Source organism: Falco rusticolus, chromosome 2 (assembly GCF_015220075.1).
Source record: "Falco rusticolus isolate bFalRus1 chromosome 2, bFalRus1.pri, whole genome shotgun sequence".
NCBI lineage: Eukaryota > Metazoa > Chordata > Aves > Falconiformes > Falconidae > Falco > Falco rusticolus.
In genome coordinates this window covers 97835420-97860158 of record NC_051188.1, presented here as the reverse complement: position 1 = coordinate 97860158, position 24739 = coordinate 97835420, and the positions used below count along the sequence as shown (strand labels likewise).

General features: G+C 35.8%; 1 protein-coding gene across 1 annotated transcript in view; it reads right to left on the bottom strand.

The window, feature by feature from the left end:
- LOC119143349 (pseudouridine 5'-phosphatase) overlaps positions 1-24739 on the bottom strand; it is a 75311-nt gene that overhangs the window by 29677 nt on the left and 20895 nt on the right. The window contains exons 2-3 of the mRNA XM_037377539.1: positions 15904-16122; positions 3598-3827 (exon numbers count right to left, since the gene is read on the bottom strand). Coding sequence (XP_037233436.1) covers positions 3598-3827; positions 15904-16122 — 449 coding nt within the window. The remainder of the gene's footprint in view (positions 1-3597; positions 3828-15903; positions 16123-24739) is intronic.

The following is a 24739-nucleotide window of genomic DNA, read 5'->3' as shown; positions in this document are numbered from 1 at the left end:
CCTGATCTGCTACATTCAGCACTTCAGCCTTTTTCACATCCTGTGTAACCAAGTCCCCCATCTGATTCAGCAATGGGCATACACTTTCCCTAGTCTTCCTTTTGTGTCCTATGTACTTATAGAAGCCGTTCTTGTCTTTGACATCCTTTGGCATATACAGCTGAACTCACCAAATTTCACAGTGATGTCATCAATGAAACTCCAATTTTGCCTCTGCAGCTCATTTTAAAGGTTCTCCTAAAAGAAACTCCCATTGTAAAAGTTTGAAAAATAGTAACATACTACGTAACTAATTCTAGAAAACTGTGAAACAACTTACATTCCAAATTATGATCATATAAAGGTAGGAAAATAATAAAAAAAAAACTCAAACAAAAAGAATACTTCGACAACTTTTTTAATTGTCTATATAAAATGTATGGAAAAGAACACAATGTTTTGAGTATTGTGACTTGATATTTCCACAATATTCAAGTACACATTGTTTCTACATATGTACAGCTCCAGCTGGTTTTCATACAAATTCCATCTGTGTATTTGAGAGCAGAATTTAGCATATATTTAAAAATAAAATAATTTAATTTTAGTGAAAGACAAAATTTGTAGTATTTAATCTGCAGATCACATTTTGATTACCTGACTGATTTAGTTCATTACTTATATGACAGTTCATTGTTACTAGTGCTGGCAGTTCATATGGAACTTCATGCAACACAAGACAGTAAGACCTCAGCTGAATTTGGAGGTTGTATCTTGTTTGAAATCCCCGTGCTGTGGTTTCATCATTTTGCTTATTAAGTTCCTAGTTAACCAAAGACTGCAAACCAAAAGGTCAACACCTAAGATATTCCCAGATGGACAATTATGACATCCTTCAATGACAGTAAAGCAGACATCATATCTATTTTTATAGCATTTTAGAACTGCCTACTTGTAGGAGTTTGCCTGCACGGCAGATCACAGGCTGGTATGCCACTACAGCTAAATTCTGGATTTGGCCTTGTATGGCAACATTGCATTTTTCGCTTGGAGCAGCAGTGAAGTTTTGAAGCAAATCTGACAGTCCTCAGTTGCTACCTGATAGTTTGTTTTACTAAGTGTTTTTGGTGTGTACTAAGTTGCTTTAGCAGAAAGCTGAAGTGGAAGTTCTCTCCAGGGACATATCAAGTTATCTCCAATGCTTAAGTGGACATAAAGCTGCAAAGAACCTTATACAGCTTTCAGAGTAAATATAATCTAACAGAAAACAGTCAAACCACATACAGGATAGATGTATGGGCCTAAGCACCAAATACATTGCTCTAATAATCTGTTTCTCTTGAGATCAATTACTTCCTTATGCAGACGTTGCCTCTATCTCCTGATATTTTGCTGCAAACTGGCATGTTACTGATTTTTAGCATGAAATCCAAACCTGTAGCTCTATTAGTTCACCACTTGGGACTAAACACTGTGGATGCCAACACTACATTGCAATTGGTCATGAATATTTAAAATACTTTTGCATGTATTATTTTGACTTCCTTCTTCAGAGTTCTGTGCTTGTGCTAAATTCCCGTATTTAGACATTTGTGACTTGTTAGATGCAACAAAAAAAAGTTCAGCTAAATTATCTGCACTAAGGGAATATGAATGCTGTTATATTTCATATAAAGGAAAAGCATGTGTTCAAACATTTATGCTCTTCTTCAAAGAAAGGTTAAAGAAATTAACTACACAAAACTATCATGAACACTGAAATTTTGTCTAACATACCTTTAAAGTTTAAAATTTTTAAGTGTAATAAGTGCTACTATTATCTTCAAATATTTTTTCATTGTTAATATGTCTAAGGCTACTTCCTGCTGAATAAATAAAAATATCTGCAATGCAGAATCACTGTTTTTGTTGTTGTTTGCGTCGGGCTTTTTTGTGGTTTTGTCCTTTTTAATTATTACCACCTGGTGACTTTTCTGAAACAAGAGCCATATAAACTAAGAATTTTGGGAAGGCTGCCCCTTTAGATGTTACTATTATGCTCCTCACATTAAATAATAGTTTAATTTGTCATTAACACAGCTGGCATTCCATTTCCTTACCTCTCCTTCAGATACAATACCAGTTACGGCCCAGCTTTATACTTTCTGCTCTTTTACTTTCAGAATTTCAGAACACTTACAGACGTACCTCCATCCAACTGAAAAGCATGTGTTACACACCTCTCATCCTGCTTCACCAAAACCACACCATGCAACATCACAGGAACATACCCTCTTTTTCTGTTCCCTAGACATACAGTTAAGCAAGAAAGAATAATTTTATATGAAAGCAACATTAAGCTGTGGTTTAGGCTTGTTTTCAACTCCTCTTAGTCCCTTCAAAACTTTGGGATGCTTCCCAGTGCTTGCTCTGAACAGAACCTTAACATGTTCAAAACTCATACTACTTGACTCTAAGGTCTTGCCACTCAGACCCCTTTAACTTTGTGATGTACCATACATACAAGGCCTCACACACAGAGTATCAAGAGAACTTCCAACAGCAAAAAAACCCCAACCCAGACCCAACCCCAACCCCGAATAAAAACAAATAAACAAACAAAAAAAAGCCAAAATCACTTTGGTTAACACTTCATAGTATGCTACATAGCATCCAACTTATTTTACTTTGTATTCCCAGGCGACGTAAATACCAGTTAAGACTCTGGGTGAGAACTTGAAGTATGAAAGGCTGAAGAATCTTAGATAATCATTCCACATGTATTTGTGTAACCATTTTTCCTCAATAATCCCACTGAGAAAACAGTAATTACAATCTAATCCGTCTAAAAAGATGTTTCTTAAAAATTAGTATGTAATGTATTTTTCTGCAGTAATGAAACTCCTAAACTTCAGAACTTGCATTCCACTCAGGACAGACAAGAAGTGAGAAAAGTATTTTAAGGAGAAAGGCATTTTAATTTAAAATAGAAGCAAAGACATTATTTTAACTAACTCTCAATTTATCTTTCAAATATTCTCCCTACAGATTTCAACTTCAGAATCAAGTTTGGAAGGTTTATATATGAAGAGAGAGAAACTGAACACCTCTAGTGTTTGAGAAAGATTGCTCAGATTTATTGGTTTTAAATCAGAAAACAAGAGCTATGATCTCAGAGATTTAGAATCCTGGAGGAAGGAGATGGCTTAGGAAAAATATATGCCCCCTCTACAAAGAAGTATCTTTAATGTTTAGACACTTAAGAGGTAAATCAGCCATGAATGTACGAAAAATAAACTGATCTATGTTTAAGTAACTGTTGCCAAACTTTGAGTAGTGAAGTTCAGCTTGCAGATTTATGCATAGAGAGGAAAATCATTACACTTTCCTATTACTGCACACTATCACGTAGTAAATCAGAGCAATCTGCATTACAAACACTATATGTAGTCGGGGAAAATGATACTTTCCAACAATCTTTTGCTTCAACAGCATAAAAACATCTTTAAAAACAGAGATTGCCAGTTTATAATTTTTATATAAAATCTTAAGTATTTATCACATTAAAAAATAATATCCAAATATAGCCAAACACAATATTCGTAACTTTCCAGTTCATTTGTTCCTTCCCCTTCTTACCTTCTCTGGAGGTGCAGGAGGGTGAAATCTCTTTGCACAAACTAGAAATGCATCAGGCTGTGGCTTGCCACACTTCACCTCAGGGTCATCTCCCAACACGATATGATGAAAAAGATCAAAGAATTCTTTGTGTCTGGCTGTTTTCATCTGAAATGTCACTTCAGCTGAGCTAGTGGCAACAGCTATGGGTATGCTGTGTTTGTGTAAATGACGGATCAGCTTATCAACCCCTGCAAGACAAAAATATACATTTTAATTTTAATATATATGCATGTATGTACATATATGTATTAATCTTTACATAAATACAATATATTTAGCAGTATTCCAACAATATTTTCTTACAGAATATAACAACCTCTTTCCATCAGTTAGTGTAGAAAACAATTCTTGTTGTATTTGAAACATTCCTTCTCCACACAAAAATCATGGAACATTCCTCAAAGTATATACTTGTTCAGTCATCAGATGATGCTTTTCTCAAAATATGCCAAAAATGAGATCAACATCATTGCATAAGTATATCCACTAGAAGCTCATAAAGCAATGTCCCCAACTTTATGTATGTTTATTATTTCAGACTCTGTATGTGAAGACACACAAGGGAATATTTTCTTTTATACACAGTTATGCTTCTGGGGAAAAAAAAAAAACCCAAAGAAATATACTCTTCTCACTGAATGGTATAGTTCTAATTTCTGAAGCAGGTATTCAGCTGGCTTAAACCAGCCCCTAAGAGAGCTCAGTTTCTCTTTTGTAATTACTAAAGCGAGTAACAATGGGCAGAGGCGGGAAGCTGTCAGTCACAACTGTTAATATACCAGAGCTTTATCTATTGATGATGTGAACCCAGAGTAATGAACATCTCAAGCCTAATGGGTAGAAACTTCAATCCAATCCAGTCTTCTAGGGAAGGTTAACGCAGTAAACAGTGAAAACACAGCAGTCCGTGTAAGAGGGAAACCTACTTTATTATTCAGTGCAAGTTTTGAGTTTCCTATGCAGAGGTTTCAATGCTTCTTCAGTGCAGCATTCTAAATGTTGGATACCTCTCCCAGGCAAAACAATTAACAGTGTCTAGTGGTGAACAAGAGTGGAGCCCAGTCCTTACAAATTTAAAAGAGAAAATCCCTCCATACATGTAACATCATTTCAGCTCTGCTTCTTGGCATGAATTCAAACTGTGTTGGACACAGGGTGTTAGTTTTAGGTAGATAAGCCTCCAGTTTTGGCTCTTTGAACCAACTTGAGCAGAATTTTATGTTTTCACCTTCCAACTGCATGAATTCTTATCCTACTTTTCATGCCTGATCATACTAATGTAACCTTATTCTCTTCCTCCTGATTCACCACCATACTTAGGTCTGGTCCCTTCTCCCTCAAAACATTCCTACTCCTCATCCATTTAATTCTTTCCTTTGCCAACCCAGCATCTCTGATTTGCATTTCCCATGTGATCCAGCTGTTCTGCCCCATTTTGGCAATTCTATGAACAACAATTTTACCTGCAACACATTTTTGCCAAGTATAGTCATATGTGCAACTTTGAGAAATTATAATTACTGCTGATAAAGAAGTGTGTAGATTAGTAAATAGGTGTATTAACTAACCCATCTATCTCAAAATATGACTTGCAGATGTGGCCCTCTGCAGATTTCTTCTCTATTTTCCAGAATCTAATCAACCAATTGATGACTGACATTTCCAGCTCCATGCTTGAAGACAGCCTTAAATTATAAATACATGCACTTCTGTGATGTTAGACTCACAGCTGGACAGAAATAACAAGTGTTATTCCTCCTCTAATATCAATGCATCACCCATTTAAAAGCCTTTGTATGCCCCCTTAAATAATTATACTAATGATAAGCAAGTGCTTATTATCCCACATGATGCTGCTCCGTCCTCTCACTAAAATATGATACTAAATACAAGTCAACTTTTTATTCCAGATACAGAATATGTTTTCATTCTGAATCATGTGAAGTAAGCCTGTATTAAACTAATGGAAGTACTAAGACCTCCTGATGTAAAGCAGTAGCCTAAATGTCTCTTTTTTTAAAATAAAATGCATTCATTCAACGGAATTTATTCTAAATAATCTGCAACACTTAGCAAGGCTGGCATATCATGTGTGTGGTTGTACAAAGCAGAAGTCTGAAGACCACACAAGTAAGACTTTTCCCACCTCCTATGCCTTCGCTGATATAGTTCGTTTTCTCTATAAAGTTGTGCTCCATGCAAATAGCTAATTTTCTTCAGTCCCACTGCATCAGAGCTTCAGTTCATCTGTCACAGGGCATGTATATTGTAAGTTTCTATTGGAGGTAGCCAGCCACAGAAAAGCGCTGTTGCAGAAAGGTTATTTCTTCAGTGTTCCCTCTTAGATTCCCCCAGCACATCTCATGATTTCAGTGTGTAAATGTGTATGCATGTGTTTACTTTCTCTTTTTGGCTTCCCTCACTACAGGGGAGCAAAAATGCAGCTGTCCCTAACAGCTCCAGAGAGCAAAGATTTAAATTATTCAGAAAATGCACTTTAATAAAAATGTGCCATTAAACAAGTTATTATTTGCGTATGTTTAAACATAGCAAGGTAGATTAGGAAAAAAAAATCATGGGGAAAATCAGCTGCGTGGAAAAAAATAAATTGCATATGGAAGAACAGCTGCATAACTTAACAAGCTCAAGACAGTAGCAATTGAAAAATATTTTCATGCCAGGTTTGTTATTTCTTTGTAAAAGCTATAGATCACAAAATCCATTTTTGTTTGTATCAATTACCACCAGTATAGCTCTAGACACTTTGCCACCACATCAGATTACTGACAGTTATTGTACTAATTCAGCATATAATTCTTCATTAGGAATATAATATCTTTCTTAGTATCTTTCTAGTGCTTTTTTTACAGAAAATATCAACAGAAGGGGAAGTGGGGAACTGCTTTAAAGATCTGCAAGAAATTTCCCCTGGCATATACTTTGTCATTGTATCACCCATAGCTGCATAGATTTTTCAGTCAAATGAAGACTTCAATTACATCAAAAACAACTGATTAAAAACTCAGTAACTATAAAGAAGTACAATGAAAATTTCTACGAATTTGCTAACTTCTAACTTACTTGTAGCTACCATGCAAGGGATCAAGGCCCATCCATCATAGAGGGACCCATCTACTAGGCTTCCTGGGACCATTCTCCACCCACCCTATTGAAAGCTTAGCCACATACAGCAAGTTGGTTTTTTTTGGGGGGGGTTGTGGTTGTTTTTTTTTTTTCTTTCAGCATCCTTCATTAAAATAAAAAAAATTAAAAAGATTAAAAGAAATAAGGCTCTCTGGTTTTCCAGCATAAGGATACATTCCTAATGTGGTACACATGCAGTAACAGTCTTAGGCAGTACAAAATAAATTCTTCCAAGTAATGATTAGAAAAATCAGGAATAAATACCCCACATTGCTATGCTTTATTTCCAGAAGTACTTTTCCATTTCAAACAATCAAAAAGGTAAATACTGTTTCTTTTATCTGTTTCTTTAAATATTAGATTTTAGAACAGACACAGAAGCTTACTATATTCTAAATATAATAGTTAAAACACTGGTTGACTACTGGAAAGAAAAGAAGGTGAAATGAACTGTAAGCCGAGTTTAGTTACAGAAGCTGAAAAGAAGGATCAACTTTAAATGTCAGCATCTTTACAATCTAATTAATCACAAATGTCAATGAAATTAACAAATTTTGGAAAAAAAAACCTAACTATATCAACAGAAAGGAGTTATTTTTCTCAGACCACCGACACATTTTAAAGGAAGAGATCAGCATTTTTGTTCTAGATGTTGTAGAAAAACATATATAATATATATGTAAATTTCTTTTCAAAATAAGTAGAATTCTCCATTAGACTCTCAATGTGGTGTTTGTTGTCTTTAGATTCAGCTGAAACCACAGTGACTAACACATTGGATCAACTGACAAACTAAAATTAAGACTTATACTGAACAACAAAACCCTTGGGCTAATTGTCACATTTTCCTTTTCATTGACTAATACAAACATGTACAGCAAGAGTTCAGGCAACCAAATAAAGCTTTGCTAAAATGATCCAGTGATAGTCCCTATCTAATTATTTATATGCAATTACAAGACTGTTTTCGATACAATTTTTTTTCAATTATCACATTTTATAATAAAATGGCATTATTCATTATAAAGTGAAAATCAACAATAAATAACTCCTGAGAGCTAATTCAAATTGATAGAAAACAAAGGGAATTTTTATTTTCCTTTTAGCTTTATACAAACATGAGCTCTGTGACATACAGAATACTTCAGAACAGTGAACATCACATACATTTTTGCTGTATTTTATTTGATACACTTTCAAATTTTCATACCATCCCTTTTCTTGTTTGTCTACCACTAAAGAGAATGCTGTTCTTAACTTGTATCACTTCTGGAACTCCAGATTCGGACCTATTTCTTCTGAAATGGGAGGTAATATAGGGAGATAATATAAAGCTCTTCTGTTTTTTCCTAATATAAGTCCCCAACCAAACTTCTGACTTACAAAGCATTTTTTCCTTTTTCTCTTTTCTTAAAGTGAAATTTCTATGAACATGTTACAGTACAGTATAAGAATGCTTTTCAAGATAGAAAAGAAAGCAATCTCCATCATAAACTGGGCAAATATATGAGATAGGGTAGAGTTGTTCATGCTGTTTGCCACTTCAGCACTGAATCATAATTTCAGTTTCCTCTGTTCACCAGTTGAACTCTTTCTGGTGTTCACGTTTCTGCTTGCAGCTAATTCTTTTGAAGCTTTGCCAGTACCTTAACTTGAAAATCCACTGTTTGATGGTCTTCTAAGCACAAAGTCCTACAGCCTCATGGCTTCAGGAATATAGCTGGCTTGTGTACCACCAGCACAGAGTGCAGGAACAAGGTCACATAAATGCCCAGGCCTACACAGACAGTCCCACTGTCTTTCTAATGTCTGTTTCAGTCCTAAAAAGATGAACATAAGCTATGTAAGGAAAAGGCCTTAAAAAAGAATGGAACTCCCCAAGGCCTTCTCCTAAGCAAAAGCATACACTGTAAATAGGACCCCAAGAAGTGAGCACATTAATATTTACAAGGCAGCTTTTATGGAAGTTCAGCTTCAAAATTACATTACAGAAGCTCCTACCTAACTAAGAAGACCTCAAATAAACAAACAGTGGCATATTCAGTGGCAAATCCTTTCATGAACATTAGAGTGTACTATACCTCCCTGCAACTCTTTAGTCCTTCCTTGGGTGCCACCTAGGTACTAATCACATCTTATTTCTAATTAATAGTATTTTAATCATTATGCAATCCCAGGAAATCACTGGGCTATAGAGAGACTGTGTGTGTGCTATGTCTTTTTTAAAAAATTTTATTAGAAAGTTAACATGTTCTGCTAGGAAGAACATAGAGCAGATACATCCCCAATTTCCCCACCCTCAAACAAAACCCTAAGAGTTCACAGGGGTTTCAATTCTGCACCAACCATCATAGATAATATTCTTTCATACTTTCCAACTAATTTAGCTACAGTGTTAATCAATTTAAGAAAATTTTGAGCAAGATGTAACAGAGAGCATAATATACATTAATACCTTATATTCTTCTAAATGAGTGTTGTCCTTACTCAAACCATTACAGTGTTGGACATCTACTAATCAGAGAAATAGTGTAATGTAAGATTACTAAAGTTTAAGGTAGCAAATGAAAAAAAAACCCAACAACCACAACAAACAAAACACATTAAATAGAGCACATTCCTTATACTAATTAAATGCAAGTATCAAGTAGCCAGTGGAATCATGTTATACTGTGGACTTCTCATAGATTCTGCCTGTTCATTTTCAGATTGAAGTGCAAGTTCAAGCTAAACTATTACAGAAAGGCAAAGGCTACATGTACAGAAATTATAAAAGCTTTGGATAAACTGAAAATTATAATTTTGTGCCTACCTCTTCATAGGTGCTTCTTTAGAAAGCAAACATGGGAACTCTTTTAAAAAAAAAAACAAACACCAAAATAACAAATGGGTATTTTAAAACTGATATGAAGATGATTTTCTATACCTAAAAGCTTCTCCATAGTTAGTTTAGTTAGTTTAATGAAAGATACTACTTTTCATTTAAGACTTTCTCTCACATAGGCCTCAAATCATGTATTACAGTAACATTACTGCTACCTACAACTGCTGTGTATCCTTGGACATAGTTTGGGGGACTACAGAAATACTTTAGAAGACGTGAGTTATTTAGGGCATTTTACTTATTAAATTGTCTTATCCCCCTCTGCAGTTAGTTACGGATAATTTGGTTATTTGTTCAATTAAATTCCTGTACTATTCTCATTTTTTTGTCTGTATTTTGTAATTGCAATAATGTAATTTGGTCTCCAGTTAATTTTAATTGTTGAAAAGATATTCATTCTCCTTACTTTGATATGCTGTACAGGCCACTCTCATCTGACAATTTAATCATGAGTCCTATTAGTCACATTTATTTTATTGTAACTGTATAAGCCAAAGGCATGATTCTCTCCCTAAACTTTTTGATAAAAAATGTGCTGCTTTGAAAAATGGGGTTGGGTATTGAGAGATGCCATGAAGTTCTTTTTAATGGAGAAAAAATCCCCTGTATTTCACGGGCAACCAAATCTTTCACTACTTGCATTTTGTTGTATCTATGTGTGTTTGAGTCTTCTTGGGGGGCGGTGGGGTGGTGTACTTTATTTATTTATTTATATAATCTGAGCTATTTACTCTTGTCCAAAAAAACATTCCTTTTTGTTTTCCTTTTTGTATCATGTTTGACTAGTCCATTAATCTATTACTTCTTCTATCCTGTTTTCCTTCACTGGTGTATGCGCATGTTTTGAGTCTCTTTCCCTGCTATAATTTTGGAGCTCATCTACACTATGTAGCCCATGCCAATATAACAATACTTGCTAAGTCTTGTAGCTGAGATGAAGCATATTCTGCAGAAGAAACAACACAGCTATAGGCTTTTTAAAGAACATTGTCTCAATCAACAGACTTTTGCCCTATGCACTGAAACTTTTGTTGGAAGAACTGTACCATGCTCCTTCTTCACATACTCTGCACACAAATTATGAGCCCAAATACAACTTTACACTCTTTTTGTAGACTTTTAGCACTCCATCTTCACATACATCTATGACAGCATTGCTCTTCGTTCACCACTGTGTAGATACAGTTAGCTTTCTACTCACAGTAATGGCATGAGAACAGAGAACACCTGACCTCTGGGGCACCAAAATCAAAGCTCTTTAGACAACTATACTCTAGTCCACTTTATTTTGGTGTAATCTTACACAAAACAAGCTGTCCAAGAGCATTCAATGTGTATTTGGAAGAAAAGATTTACTGCTGAGAAAAAGACTAAAGGAAACCGAAGTGCTCCATGCATTGTTTAAATTATCTGTATACATGTATTATGCGTGTCTTGATGATTTATGTCCAGTTGAGCACAAATGGAAATCTTAAGGATAAACATAGCCTCTGTATAAAAAGACTGCTCTTTTTCAAAATCATTTACAGTTCCCACACTGAATGTGATATCACACCAAACTTAAAGCTCTTAAAAATTTCATCACTCTCTTTAATCAAAGAAAAGCTAACATTACCACTCAGAGCTTTGTCAAGTTGATTGGATTTCTAGCCAATATAAGGGTAAACCTTTAAATTCATAAAAACGATTGAATGGAAAAAAACTCAGCAGCCTCTAAACACTAAAAGCATCCAACAAACTAAAAAAAAAGTATAATCTCACTTAGAACAAGAAGCAGCTGTCTGTTCACTTAAGTCACAAACTGATTAAAAAATATTTTATGTAGTCTGGTGTGCTACAACAGCTGCAAGCCCATCAGCACAGTGCTATTCATTATCTACACTTGCTCTCAATCCTCAAGTGCATTCAGCATTGCTGCTGTGAAGGTGAGCGTGACAGAGGCGGAGCTTTCCAGCATTTGGTGTAACCGCCATGGAAGCTTTGTCAGCCCTGAACTGGTCAGGCAGTTGGCCTAGATGATCGTTGTAGGTCCCTTCCAACTGAAATAGTCTATTCTACTCTATTCTACTCTGTTCTGTTTCTGAATCTCATGAGACTATGGAAACATAAGTCTCAGATCCACCTGTTTCTTTATTTCAGACACTGTTTAAAATTGCTATCTGCAATGGTATGTTATACTTTCACTGAATTACAAAACTGGAGGTGGAAACTAATAACCTAATACTCACTTTGAAAGGTAATTGGCTATTAATGAAGAGTTCTATCTTCTCATCCTATTGCTCTCTAAAAAGTACCACAGATCCTTCTGGTGGCAGAGACTCCCTATTCATGAAATCGATAATCTCATTTTAGTCTGCACATACTGACACATGCATGGCCATGGAAAAAACATAAGTACTAAATTTTACACAATTCAGAACTCCTGTCAACTGTGTTGCTGATTTCCTGATACAAGCATTTTTCAGTTGCAGTCCTTTAGGACTTAATGCAAAGGCCAAATGTTTGAAATCTACCTGACAGCATCATTCTGAGTTTGCAGCTAATTGACTTATCTCTAGGGGTTACAGGCTCACCAAGCCCAGCATGGACTCAATGCTACAATTAAAAAGTAACAGCACGGAAAAGAAAAGGTAACATGATAGGAAGTCTGTTTAACTGTTAAAGGTACAACATGAATCAAGGAAACAACAACTAAGCAAACTAGACTGCTGGTTGAATAGAAGTGTTCAAGAAAAAAATATGAATTGCCATTGGAACTTGAACTGGTTTTCTTTCTTCTCTTTTTGTGATTGCTGACTGGCTTCACTTGGTACTAAAACTGAGCTATGAAATTACAGCCAGCTGTACTTGAACTGGAAAATAGCTTGCACATCACATTCTGCACTGGCTGAACTGGAGTTGCAACAAAGAAATCTCAGTTATCATGAAAATGACCCAGGAATGGAAAATGTCTGAAAGGTATACACAACCATACAATGCTTAAGGAACTGTGCTTTGTGATGATGATGAGCCACAAAACAGAGACTGCTATGAAGAAACGGTAATAATTTCATAAACCTGATGTGATTATAGTAAATGCTGGCAGCTGTGTAACTCAGAGTCAGGTTTTTCTGGCTTAATGTATATTCTGGGTTTATGTTAAGCAAAGCCCACCTATACATATATAGGTAAACATACATATGCATGGGTTTTTTTCTGGCTCCACTTGCCACCCCTTACTCTTCTCACAATCTACTTCAGTGCAACATAGTACTGCATTGGCAGAAACAGAAAGCCTACTATGTTACTCTTGCAGATAACAATGTCTGACAAATATTTACAAAAGCTGCACCAGTGGCAGCCTTGTCATTTTGTCAGTGTTGTCTTGGATTAACTTATTTCTCCACTGAATCAAAACTAGTCTTCTCTAGGATTCTTTCCGAACTAAAAATAAATCTAAAATATATAAAACTAACTGTGAAAAAATCTCAAATAGTTACCAGAAAATTCCCTATTAGAAATTGATATATCCTCTTCATAGACAAAAATCTGTATTTTTGTACATTTTTGATGTACTAAAGCTTGTCAGTCAATTCAGTCATACTGAAATAGTCAAAATTCAGTCTTCAGCCACTAATGTCTCAGAACTGTTGTACATTAAGTGGCATAGCTATGACACAGCCTGTCAGACAAAGCACTGCTTTGCCAATCATGTATTCATACAACTTGTATTTCATCCTTAACTATCACTAATGACCTATCAATTACCTGATTTTGGAATTAACAGAGTTATCATTGCTGGCAAAAAACATGTGCATAGCTCATTCTACATCCAGAAACAAGTGCTGTTTTTGCTTAAGTCACTTTTTCATGTATCATTGGTCATCATTCAGCACTGTTCTTCAGCAAACCAAATTTGAATCTTACTTTTTGGAAAAGCTGTAGAAATTGATTGAAAAATAGAACCCCACCTACCTATTAACTGTCAAAAGATGGCCAGAAACTCAGCATATCAGAGCCATCTTATGTCATTAATAAATGTGACAATTAACTTTCACTTTACTCCATTTACCTGTAACTATCTGAAAGATCAGTTTAGACAGATAACATGCAAAACTCCAAATGTCACCACAGTCTTACAAAAAACCTGCATGAAGTTCATTCTCTATTAAAGAACATTAAGAGGCCGTAGAATAAATCTACAAGGATTATGTTAATAAATATCCTCAGAAGATACAAAAGGACAGAAGAAAAGTATCAGATTAAAAAATCTGGTTGTCAGACTGAAGAACAGGTCAGTCCTTAAAGAAACTAAAGAGTAGGTAGCTGGAGCCATTTCTATCTTGTTAACTGACATCAACTTAGTTTTTCTCAAAATTCATGGCAATTCAACTTGTTTCTCATATGCTACTACCAAGTAAAGTACAGATCCCATTACTTCAGTGACCAAGGCTGCCTTTGCTCCCTGCAGTGGCCAGCGAGCATAAAATATTCAAGTTCACATCAATTCTGCTTTAGAAAATAGCCTGAAGAAAGTTATCACATGTATTTAGTTGAACTGAAAAGATAATCAGTTGAACAATTCTGGGGATGATAAAAGTGTTTATTTGCTTGTCCCAGTAAGGATTTTGCTTGTTTCATCTACAATAGCCCAGCTCCAGCAAGCCCAGAATTCACTTTTTGAAGGCAGGAACAGTGCAAAACTTCATCTTTCCTTCAGCTAATCTGTTCCATCACCTCTCTGCAACTCTGTTGAAGCCAGCTCAGTCACATTATCACAAGCCTCAGCAGGCAGAGAATAACCACTTAACAGCATCTACTACCTGTGCTGTTACATTACAGCAACTCTTCTCTGTGCCTCCTAACACTTCACCCAGTCTGTCCATTTGATATTTTTTAAACTCAGGCTAGGTTTTGGGGTTTTTTTTGTTTGCCTTCTAAAAGATATAGCTGCAAAGTTAGTCCTGGAAGTTTGATGTGAAAAATGAAAAAACCATCCCCCCATCTTTCTTGTTTTCCTGGAGATTTTAAGTAGGTTTACAGTTTTAGGTGAATCTGTAAATGAGAAAGATGGAATTTGAAAAATCTTGCATATAAAAGACATCACAGAGATAACTCAGCTGCATAAAATACTCTAGTTTTTAAGCTGCCTAAAATAATTATACCTTTTATTTTTGCTGCTTGTTATTTATTGCTAACATATCACATATTTTTAACTTTAATGCTTTTAATGAATTATGAAACTAGTTATAAAAAAGCATCTAAAAATTAAAACATCATTAATGCACTGTAGAGTCTGTCAGAACAAACAAGCACACATTGAAAGAGAAAAAAATTATAACAGACTCATTATAGTGACATGGAGTTATTTCACTTCCAATACTTTTTTTTATTCTTCCCCCTTTCCTCCATCCTCCTTTTTTATTTTTCATTTTTCCTTCATAAATTATTGATATTTGCTCCAGGAAGTTTAACATTGTACAAAAAGTTAACAGCAATTTTATCTTCAAGTATTTCTTGTCCTGCATGGCTGAGGATTTTTCTCTAAGCATTTCAGATATAAATGTAACTGAATATAAAAGTATGAGCTCACACCGTAGATAAGATTCATCCTCCTGCTTATCTTGAGCTACTTGGTTTAAGCTACTCATTTGGACTTCCTGCACGATCACTGGTAAAAGACATGTATCTTCAGAGGGTGATAAAAATTACTTGTCTTAGGATAACCTGAGAAGCCCTCACTCTCCATTGACACACATCTGGCTCAGACACCATGCTTACATTTCAGTGTTCAGGTTAGGTAAGATTAACACCAACTGAAAGAACCCATGGGCTCATACATTTGCCTGCACATTTAAAAGTGTGTTTGTGCTTAACAAAGTCACACTACGCCCAAAGCCAGAGAAAAATAACTTGCAAAGTTACACAGCTGTCAACTTTTATAAAGAATGCCTGGTTTACAAAGCAGATTTCATGCACATTTACCTAGTCTTTTTTCTTCTTTTCAAACATATATAAAGAAAGCTGTTCTCCAAGTAAACAAGAGAAAAATGTTGCCAGTACCCTGTAACAGGTAAAAAATTAAATTCTTTAACACATAAAGAACAGGTAGATTTGAGTAAAACTTGTTAAAACAAGAATGATGAAACTGAACCTTTAAGAGAAACCATTGTGTGGAAGGCAGGTTAAAGATTTCTACCTTGATTAGCACTAATATAATTCCATAAACAGTTTATAAATATTGAAGAGAAACATACCTGGCATCAGTTCAGCAGTAGGGAACACCTTCTCCTGCTTCATTTTACATTCATGTAATAACTCTTCTTTGGTTATTGGAAGATCTAGAACATCTCGAATAATCTGTGCCCCTTCTAGGGCTTTTTTACCCATGACCAAGGATTTCACATCCCAGGTATAGGTCTTTCCAAAACGCCCACAGATCTCTTCATACACTACCGTATAGAGATGCTCGGTATCTGCCAGAAAAAAAAAAGAAAAAAAAAAAAAAAAGAGAGAGAAGAAGATTAAAACCATGATCAACCAGCTGAGCAGTCAGTCTTACAAGAAGGACCACATATATGGTCACAGAATGAACTGCCAGGAGCCAAAGAACATACCTAAGTGGACAAAATTGCCTCCCTTTATTTGCAGCAGGGAAGCCAGACTTCTAAGATCACCTCAGATGTACCTAGTTTTTCAAGCTGTCACTTCTTTGATAAGAAAAGGTTACAGAGGGTCACAACAAAGAACTATCTAGAGCTGCTCTTCCATCACTTTTCTGTACTATACAAGTTATCAACCACTGTCTTAATTCAAATATTCTGTTCTTTGCATAAGAAAGAAAAGAAAGGAAGGAAATCTGGTACTTGGGGGATGTCATTACATATTGCATGTGAATTGGAAAAAAAATATTAATTATTTAAGAGTGCCTTTGAATGGAAGCTTCAGAGTGCCTTCAAAGATGCTACAGTCATTATTATAGTGCTGCTGGCACCTCTGCATTTACATGTGATTATTCAAGCAGAACACACCCACTTGTATTTCCAGGGGGTTTCTGGCAAGAGTAAACTTCAGGCTGAATTCTACGAGTGAAACTATCAGCTTCTATGTCAAAGGTGGTTTTAGTTTTCAAAATAATTTAAAAAAAACCCAAAACAAACAAACAAACAAACAAAAACACCAAACAAACCCAAACAATCCTTTCTTTCCTGCCAGAGAAATCTTTGGAAAAGGTCAATAATATTTAACACTAAAATAGGGGGGAAAAAATCCTTTCAATTCTTGGTTTCATTTCAGCAAAGATCTTGAACAGTGGCTTTTCTACCTGTTTATCTGTTTAAGTAGTCTTCTTTGAAACACCAGCTACTGCTGTTAACCACACTTTAATCTCCTTCTCATGCATGTCTCTGCCTTCTGTATCTCTAAAGACATGTTTCTTATTATCACTTTAGCAATGAAAGGAAGCAGTTGCTCTTAAGAGATTTATTTAGAGAAATTGGGGACTTCAGTGATCAACATGTCCTTTGCCATGTAAAAACATTTTTTATAGAGCTAATAGTGAAATTATTCATGCGGACATTGTCTCACTTTCTGAATATATAAGAAGTATGCAACAGAGTTTAAACTTTAGGCTTTAACATAGGTACCACCAAGAACACAGACTGAAGAACTAAGAGCAGAGCTCATGACTACAACATATGTGAAGACCTTCCCTGCAGTCTGACAAATGCTTACCGCTTAACCACAGTAATCTGCTTGTCCTGAGATCAGCAGATGATTCCAACCTGAAATCAAATGAGAAACACAGGGGCCATGTTCTGTTATTGCAGCTACCACCATGTGAACACACAGCGGTGCAGAAGACATGCTCTACTACCTGCCAGAGTGCTCTTCTCTATGTTCCCCTTCAGTTACTAGAAGGAATGTTGAGCCAAAAGATTGGCTAAAAACGCACTGCACTTGTCTGGACTGCTTAGCAGGGCAACAAATGGTTCACAAAAACCTCTTAGGTTAAAAATGAAAGGAAGGAAAAAAAAAAAAAAAAGCACCTGTGGTACTCTGCAAATGTTTCTTAAACTATTACAGTTATGGAAAAAAGAGTCATCTTGGAAGAAAAAAAAAATAGCAACTGTGGTACTCTTTGCAAATGTTTCTTAAACAATTACAGTTATGGAAAAAAGTTAAGAGTAATCTTGGAGAGCCATAAAGCACACTGGACAGGTATCAAAACAGAAACAAGGAACTGGGCTTTATGAAGTGTTGGACTGGCTAAGACCAGGAAGGAAAAAAAAAAAATCAACAAAAAAATCCCCCCTGTTTGCTTGATACTGCCAGGTGGTACTCTCTGCAAGCTGAGAAGGTGAATTAAGAACAGTGTTTAAAAGGTCACAGTTTTCCCTTTCCTTTTTTTTTTAGATACAGTGATTTTTCTTCTCTGAGTCACCAGGTGAAGAACATAAAATTCTTACTCTAAGTTTAAAATTGAAATTTAAAGTTAGTCCTCATCTTATTAAGTCATACATAGCAAAATAAGTAGAAATAAAACAAAACAAGCAATGAAAACGTATAATTGTAGAACACGAAAATTTTCCTGCAGGTCTCTATGATAATTACACGTTTATCTATTTGAAAGTGAAAGACTCAACTGTATAGCTAAAGATAATTTAATAGCCTCCTGCATTTTAAACATGGTGGGACATATCAGACCTGTGAATAAACTTTTCCTCTTCTTCTTAAAGAAATGCTTAATCTTGTCCAGATCGTGGACCTAAAAATAACCTGTTATGCAATGTTGCAGTTTGCCAACTGAAGAGCACTCATGAACAAGTTTGAGCGGAACCTATTAAAATAGCTAATTATTATCCTATTTGTATTGTGTCAGAACTTAGTTTTCTCAGTGCTCAGAAGCCCCAAACAAACACAAAACAAAAAAAAACAACACCCAAACTGGTCAACACAACCGATCACTGCCTACACTAATTTAAATGTGTGTTTAAAGCAACATAAATGCTCAAACGAGCAGGATGTCAGAAAGCCTTCTTTTCCTTCCCTCTCCTCATTAATTATCCGTTAAAAGAACTGGCTTACAAAATCTCCAAATTCTCTTTCAAAGAGATCACTTTCACTCTGCCTGAAGTCATAGCATTTGGACCCTGGACATGAACTTGGTTGCAATGAAAATTATCATCATCTCCAGATTCATGTCCTCTTGTAAGACTCCACATATTTGTAATTCTTGAAAAATGACATGATTTTAATTGTCATGATTGGATGACAAAAGCATAGGTGTGAACATTTTACTTGCTTAAACAGACATGTTTCACTACAGCACATGAATAAAACCTGAAATCTGAAGGAGAAAGTACACACACATGAGCACCCACACAAACTGCAAAATCTCCAACTGCAATCTGAAGAGACCACTGCTGAAAAAGCTGCACTTTCTACATACCTAAATAACAGGTAAGGACATATCCTCCTTTGACTGAAGACAAAAGAAAATCTTTATGTTCCTCTTATAATTAGACAGCAGTAAATAAATACTAAATAATGGTACAACTTCAAGATTTCTTATTCCCATTGAAACAGAGAAATCTCAAAAAAAGGTGTTTAAATACTAGCTAGGCTAGCTTTTTCACCATTATCATATAAAATAAACCACAGCACAACTGATTGATCAGAGTTTCAGTATCGCAATGAATCATAATTTCAAACTACTATAAATCGGCAACACAATAGGAAATTAAATCTAACACACACACTTGAATATAACACATCAATGAAATAAACCAAGAGGAATTATCAGTTCAAGTGCCTAATTATAGACACCTACTAGTATTTTAGACACCCTATTATGTCCAAGACATCCAGACACACTAAAAAACAGTAATCTGGGTGAGACTCACACGTTCTACAACATCCCAACTGGTAATAAACACATACATATCAGCAAGTGAACCCAGCCCCTGCTGCTCGCCCCCAACAGGAATACAAGCTCAGAACACAACAGGACACACGTGGCAGTGGCCTGTTCTAAAAGGAGGAAGGACAAGCAAGACTTCTTAGATCCTGCAGTTTTCAGTGAATGTATAACCTCAGCCTCATTCTTTTCTGCCTTTCAAAGCACTCTTCATCTTTCTAGATCTTGTCCCTTGATACATATTTTACATGGACATTATCAGCACAACATATATCGTCCATCCACTCACTACATTTCATTGGGAATGAGTAATATTCATCCCCTAGCCACATACCAACTTCTAGCCATTTTCATAGCATCACCTCTTCTATATTTAAAGCACAGTCAACTCCACTGGTGCTGTTTACAGTGTGTAAAAGGCAGTCACCATAAATACAAATAAAGTGACAAGAATGACAGAGACACTGGATTATTCAATTTGTGATCTGGTACAAAAGTATGCTGACACATATTCTGAAAAACCTACAGGTCCCTTGGCATCAGACCGCAGTGCACAACTGGAGTGTATGATCTGCTCAGCTCACTGCAGTCAGAACTAGAAGTGCAGATCTACTGAGGCTGGGGGTACAGCAAGCATCAAGGCAGTAGCTAAACCTCAGCTTTATCAACCACCTACACATGAAGGCATCTTAAGACAGAAGGTTATGACTTCATGAATTAATATGGAACTTGACTTTTTCAGAAGGTTATGCACCTTCTGAATTTATTAAAATTATATTACTTTAATTCTAAAATAATTTCTAGTTTATCAAGGAGATAAGGTTAGTAGGCATGAAAGCTCATATTAGCCATATATCATCTTAATCATCAGTTCTGACTTCTTTGTTTGAATGATCCATCTCTTCTTTGCATCAAGCCTCCCAGATGTAATACACCTATCCTTCTGCTGGAAGTCTGAACAGAATTTTAACTGTGTACATTCAATATATTCCACTAAGTCAAAATCAGATCCTAGACACCTAAACTTTGCAAAATTTTTATTTTGATAGGGATAGAGAAACGGTTAAAAGGAAGAATTTTAATTCAAGTGTTACGTTTCTTGTGTCTGTACCTGTAAGGCAGATTTCTGTCCATATGAAGAGGAGAACCATCTTCAGTATTCAATGTAGCCAATTTTAAACACAATTAGTAATTCTTACCAAGATTTTGTCCTAAGATTGAGAAATCTCATTAGATTTTGTCATCACCAGTAATGAATGAATACACAGATGACCATGATTTTGATTTCCTACCAGTCTTTCACAATATTCCTTTAATCTCTTTAGGGTATGCAACAGTGTAAGAAGCCATATAAATTACTGAAATGCTTGGGGTAAAAGTGATAAAACAATTATAAACCAGAACATGATTACAGAAGCGAAAATTTTTGCTTTATTTTTCCAATTCAATTAATCACATTTAGCACAGTATGAAGTGTTAACTTGCAACCAAATCTATGCAATTGTTGAAATAGTGGGGGCAATCAACATTCCAGAGAGCACTAGATGTTTCCTCTACTCATAGAGTTATAGTAATATTAATGACATTTACATTTTCTCTCATTTCTGGATTTAAATGTAACACAGGCCTTTGCATGTTTATTCTCGTACTGTATCAACTAAACAGTGTTAAAGAAAACAGGATTTAAACAAAGTAATGGACAAGACAAAATAGTGAGAGTTTTCCCATCAGGACTAACTTTGGCAAGTCTTGAATATCCCATGCAGAACTCAATGAATGGTCCTCAAGCCAACTGACTTCAACATCAGCAAAATCATGAACTCGCGGTTCCCCTTCTTCTCTCTCCAACAATCAAAACATGGCTGATCAGCTCACTGACTGTTGTGTCAAGTCTGTGAGACTCAGGAGTGTAACAGATGCTGCAGCACTGCATGAAAGCCAGAGAATGGATGTCTCTCAGTAAGTCTCTGTGATCTACAGAGATCTGTTATCAAGCCTGCCACTCTACAGTCCACCTCCCCACAGGCAGCACATGCTCTTTGCTTGTTTGATTACACAAGTGAACCAATCCTTGAAATGTCCATATATCTGAGGATATGAGTATCAAACAGTGGTACATCCATCACATTTCCAAATGGTATGTGGGCTATCACAGAGTTTAGGAAACACCACTGCCAAGATAAAACCCACATAACTATCCACAAACTTGCAAAATTCTGCTCCTGGCTTTGGCAAGCAGGAAAAAAGAAAAGTGTGGGAAACCAATGGCCTCTGAACATCAAACTTAGAATGGAACAAGAAACATCCCCTCAATGAAAAGAATGTCAGGATATTACTGTCCAAAGTTTATCAATTACAGTTCCATCTCAAAAAATCAAGAAGAAATAATACATTATGACAAACTACTGAAAGATAAAAATAAACAGCATCATAAAAACCAGTCGCTGAGGGAGCAATAGACTATGCCACTGAATAAAGCGTAGTGCATAATTCATTCCCCATTCTTTTTCTATCTTTACCGTTTCTTTCAATGGGAATATGAGATTTCTCCCTCAAGATATCAAAAACAAAACATGAAACGAGTAGAAGCAAAGCAAAAGACTAACAACTATATAACTGTCACTGGAACAGGTCCAAAATTGCAAAAAATAATTTACATCGCCCAGAACCACTAAGAATTAGAGCTGAAGGTTCCTGAGTTAGCAAAACAATCAGCAAAAAAAGGCAGAGAAGAATCTGAAGATTTATCTTTTTTTAATAAATGATCTTTAGCGGACAACGATGTTGCGATTTGTGGTAAAAGGTCGGTATTGCAGTTCCCTCCCAATGCCTTTCCATTCACACTTTCACTACTGTGAAATCTAGTTTAAAAATGCATGACTGTGGTTACCCATGATGGCTAAGAGGAGGAAAAAGCAGCAGTTTAACAGCTGACCTCAAAATCACTTACAGTGGCTTAGCAAGACTGGGGATGAGGGAGGCAACAGAAATTACCTGTTGCACAATAGCCTAAGCGTTACAGCACTAGTCCAGAAAATGAGACTCTGCCTTTCAATCTACCCTAAAGGGCCTAAGCCTACTTCTCCAACATCCCATGATAATTTTTAATGCTATTATGTTACATATACATACACACATATATATATACAAACGAATGATATGCTTGTATATATATAAAGCATAGAAACGTGTATTTTTATATGTATGCATACATAGAGTGTGTGTGTACACATAATACTATGTTTTAAATGCAAAAGCTGCCTTTTAAAGAATAAAACTCAGATGAGTGCTAGCCAGTGAATACAAATCAATCTGGAGCCTATTGACTTAAGGGCTCATTGAAGGGATGTCAGTTCAAATCCCTTAGCAAAGAAGGCCTCCTGAGGAGATGAAGAATAGGAATGTTCTATTCTTTGCCGTAGTATTCCCCCCATTCCTTCAAAATTAACTTGCTTCTGAAGAAAAATGAAATCTAAATTTATTGCCTTGCAGAGACACCCACTTCAGTCACTGTCACAGGAGGAAACAGGCACTGCTTTTATGCATGCTCAATGAAAATATTTGAGCTGTGCCTAAATTCCACAGCAAATGTTGCTGATGTACCCAGCCAGGCAGGCTGAACCTAAACACAGTGTGGCACATCGGATCAAATGATGCTGCAGTATTTATGTCTTGTACCTTTCAGCTGATCTATTCTCACAACCAGTACCATTTAAGTTCTTATTGTTACCTGGAAGTTAAAGGATGGTAAAGCCTCTACTAAAATAAATAGCAAACACGAAATAATGGCTACTTCAAAATCATAAGGTGGTTATAATGAGCAAGTTATTCAGTAAACCATTTTACGTGATTGATAAACCATAACTTCTGAAGATAAAGAAAAAATATGACTATAATTGCTGAAAATTAAAATTACTGTTTCCAATTTAAATGAGTCATGATTTGCAAATCATTATTTTTTGATTAGCACTTAGGAACATTCACCTAAATGGTCCATTGTTCATTTTAGTAGGGAGCAGGTAGAAGTCTGTTCTGGAGTTTTAATTTTGCAAATCTGTTCCTTTTTTTTTTTTCTGTTATACTAGAATATTAATGTAAGTACACTCCAAGATATATGAATATGCTGCATGGTCATTACTTCACTAAGTCCAGAGAATCACAATGCCACTGGCTAACTCCCTCGAAGTGCTGTCAGTCTGTTTTCCCTTCTCTGATATGAGCCATCCTACCATGAATTCAAGTTATTGCTAACAGGCTTGAAAAGGAAGTAAGTTTAGTGCCCCAAAAATAACAGTTGCATAGAACTATTCCCAAATGAGTATCACATATTTGCCCCTCTGGGCTTACATTACTGCAGGAATTGTTCAATGGCAACTACAGAGGAAGCCAATTTCTCATTTTATATTCAGAGAAAAAAATTTACTTCTATGTGGAAGGAAAGAAGGTTCTGAGCGAATTCAAAAGGCTTTTAGTTTGCATTAATACAGCTGGCATATCTTAACACTGTCTTGTATTCACACAAGCACCTCATCCTTCTTTTTAATGCCACAAGGAAGTGAAAGAAACAGTTCAAGAATAAACCATACACACACGCTTCTGACGTAGAGCTGTAAACAAATACTCCACCGTCAACATAAAACATTGCACATTAAAAAGTAAAGGGAAGTCTGTATTCATTTCCAAAGCATGAGGGAATCCAACTTTGAAATAGCAGGCAGTATATATGACTTAATTCAAAACATTCTAAAACTGTACTTATTAAACATCATCTATGTGACAGCATCTCATTAGTTTAAAAATAGAAAAGCTGTTGATTCATAGAAACTGCCTGATACACTTTCTTTGCCATTCACAAAGGCTGTTAACCATTAAAACTAAAACTATGCGAACAGCAGTTGATATGGTGTCTACAGAATCCTGCTTGTTGGGCTCAAATCTATGGCTAACAAAGATGTAGGTTCTTAAAATGTGTAAAGACAAGGCCCAAGTCAGGTAACAGTTACACGGTCATTAGCATATGACGTACTATAACAAGGCAAGAGTATTATACAAGGAATGTTCTCATCCACAGAAGCAATTACTACCTCTGGGAAAAACAGCTTATAGGATGTTCACAAGGAAGTTAGCCTTTCACCAAGGTGGTATTTCTTCTCAATACGTTGCTGACAACGCAT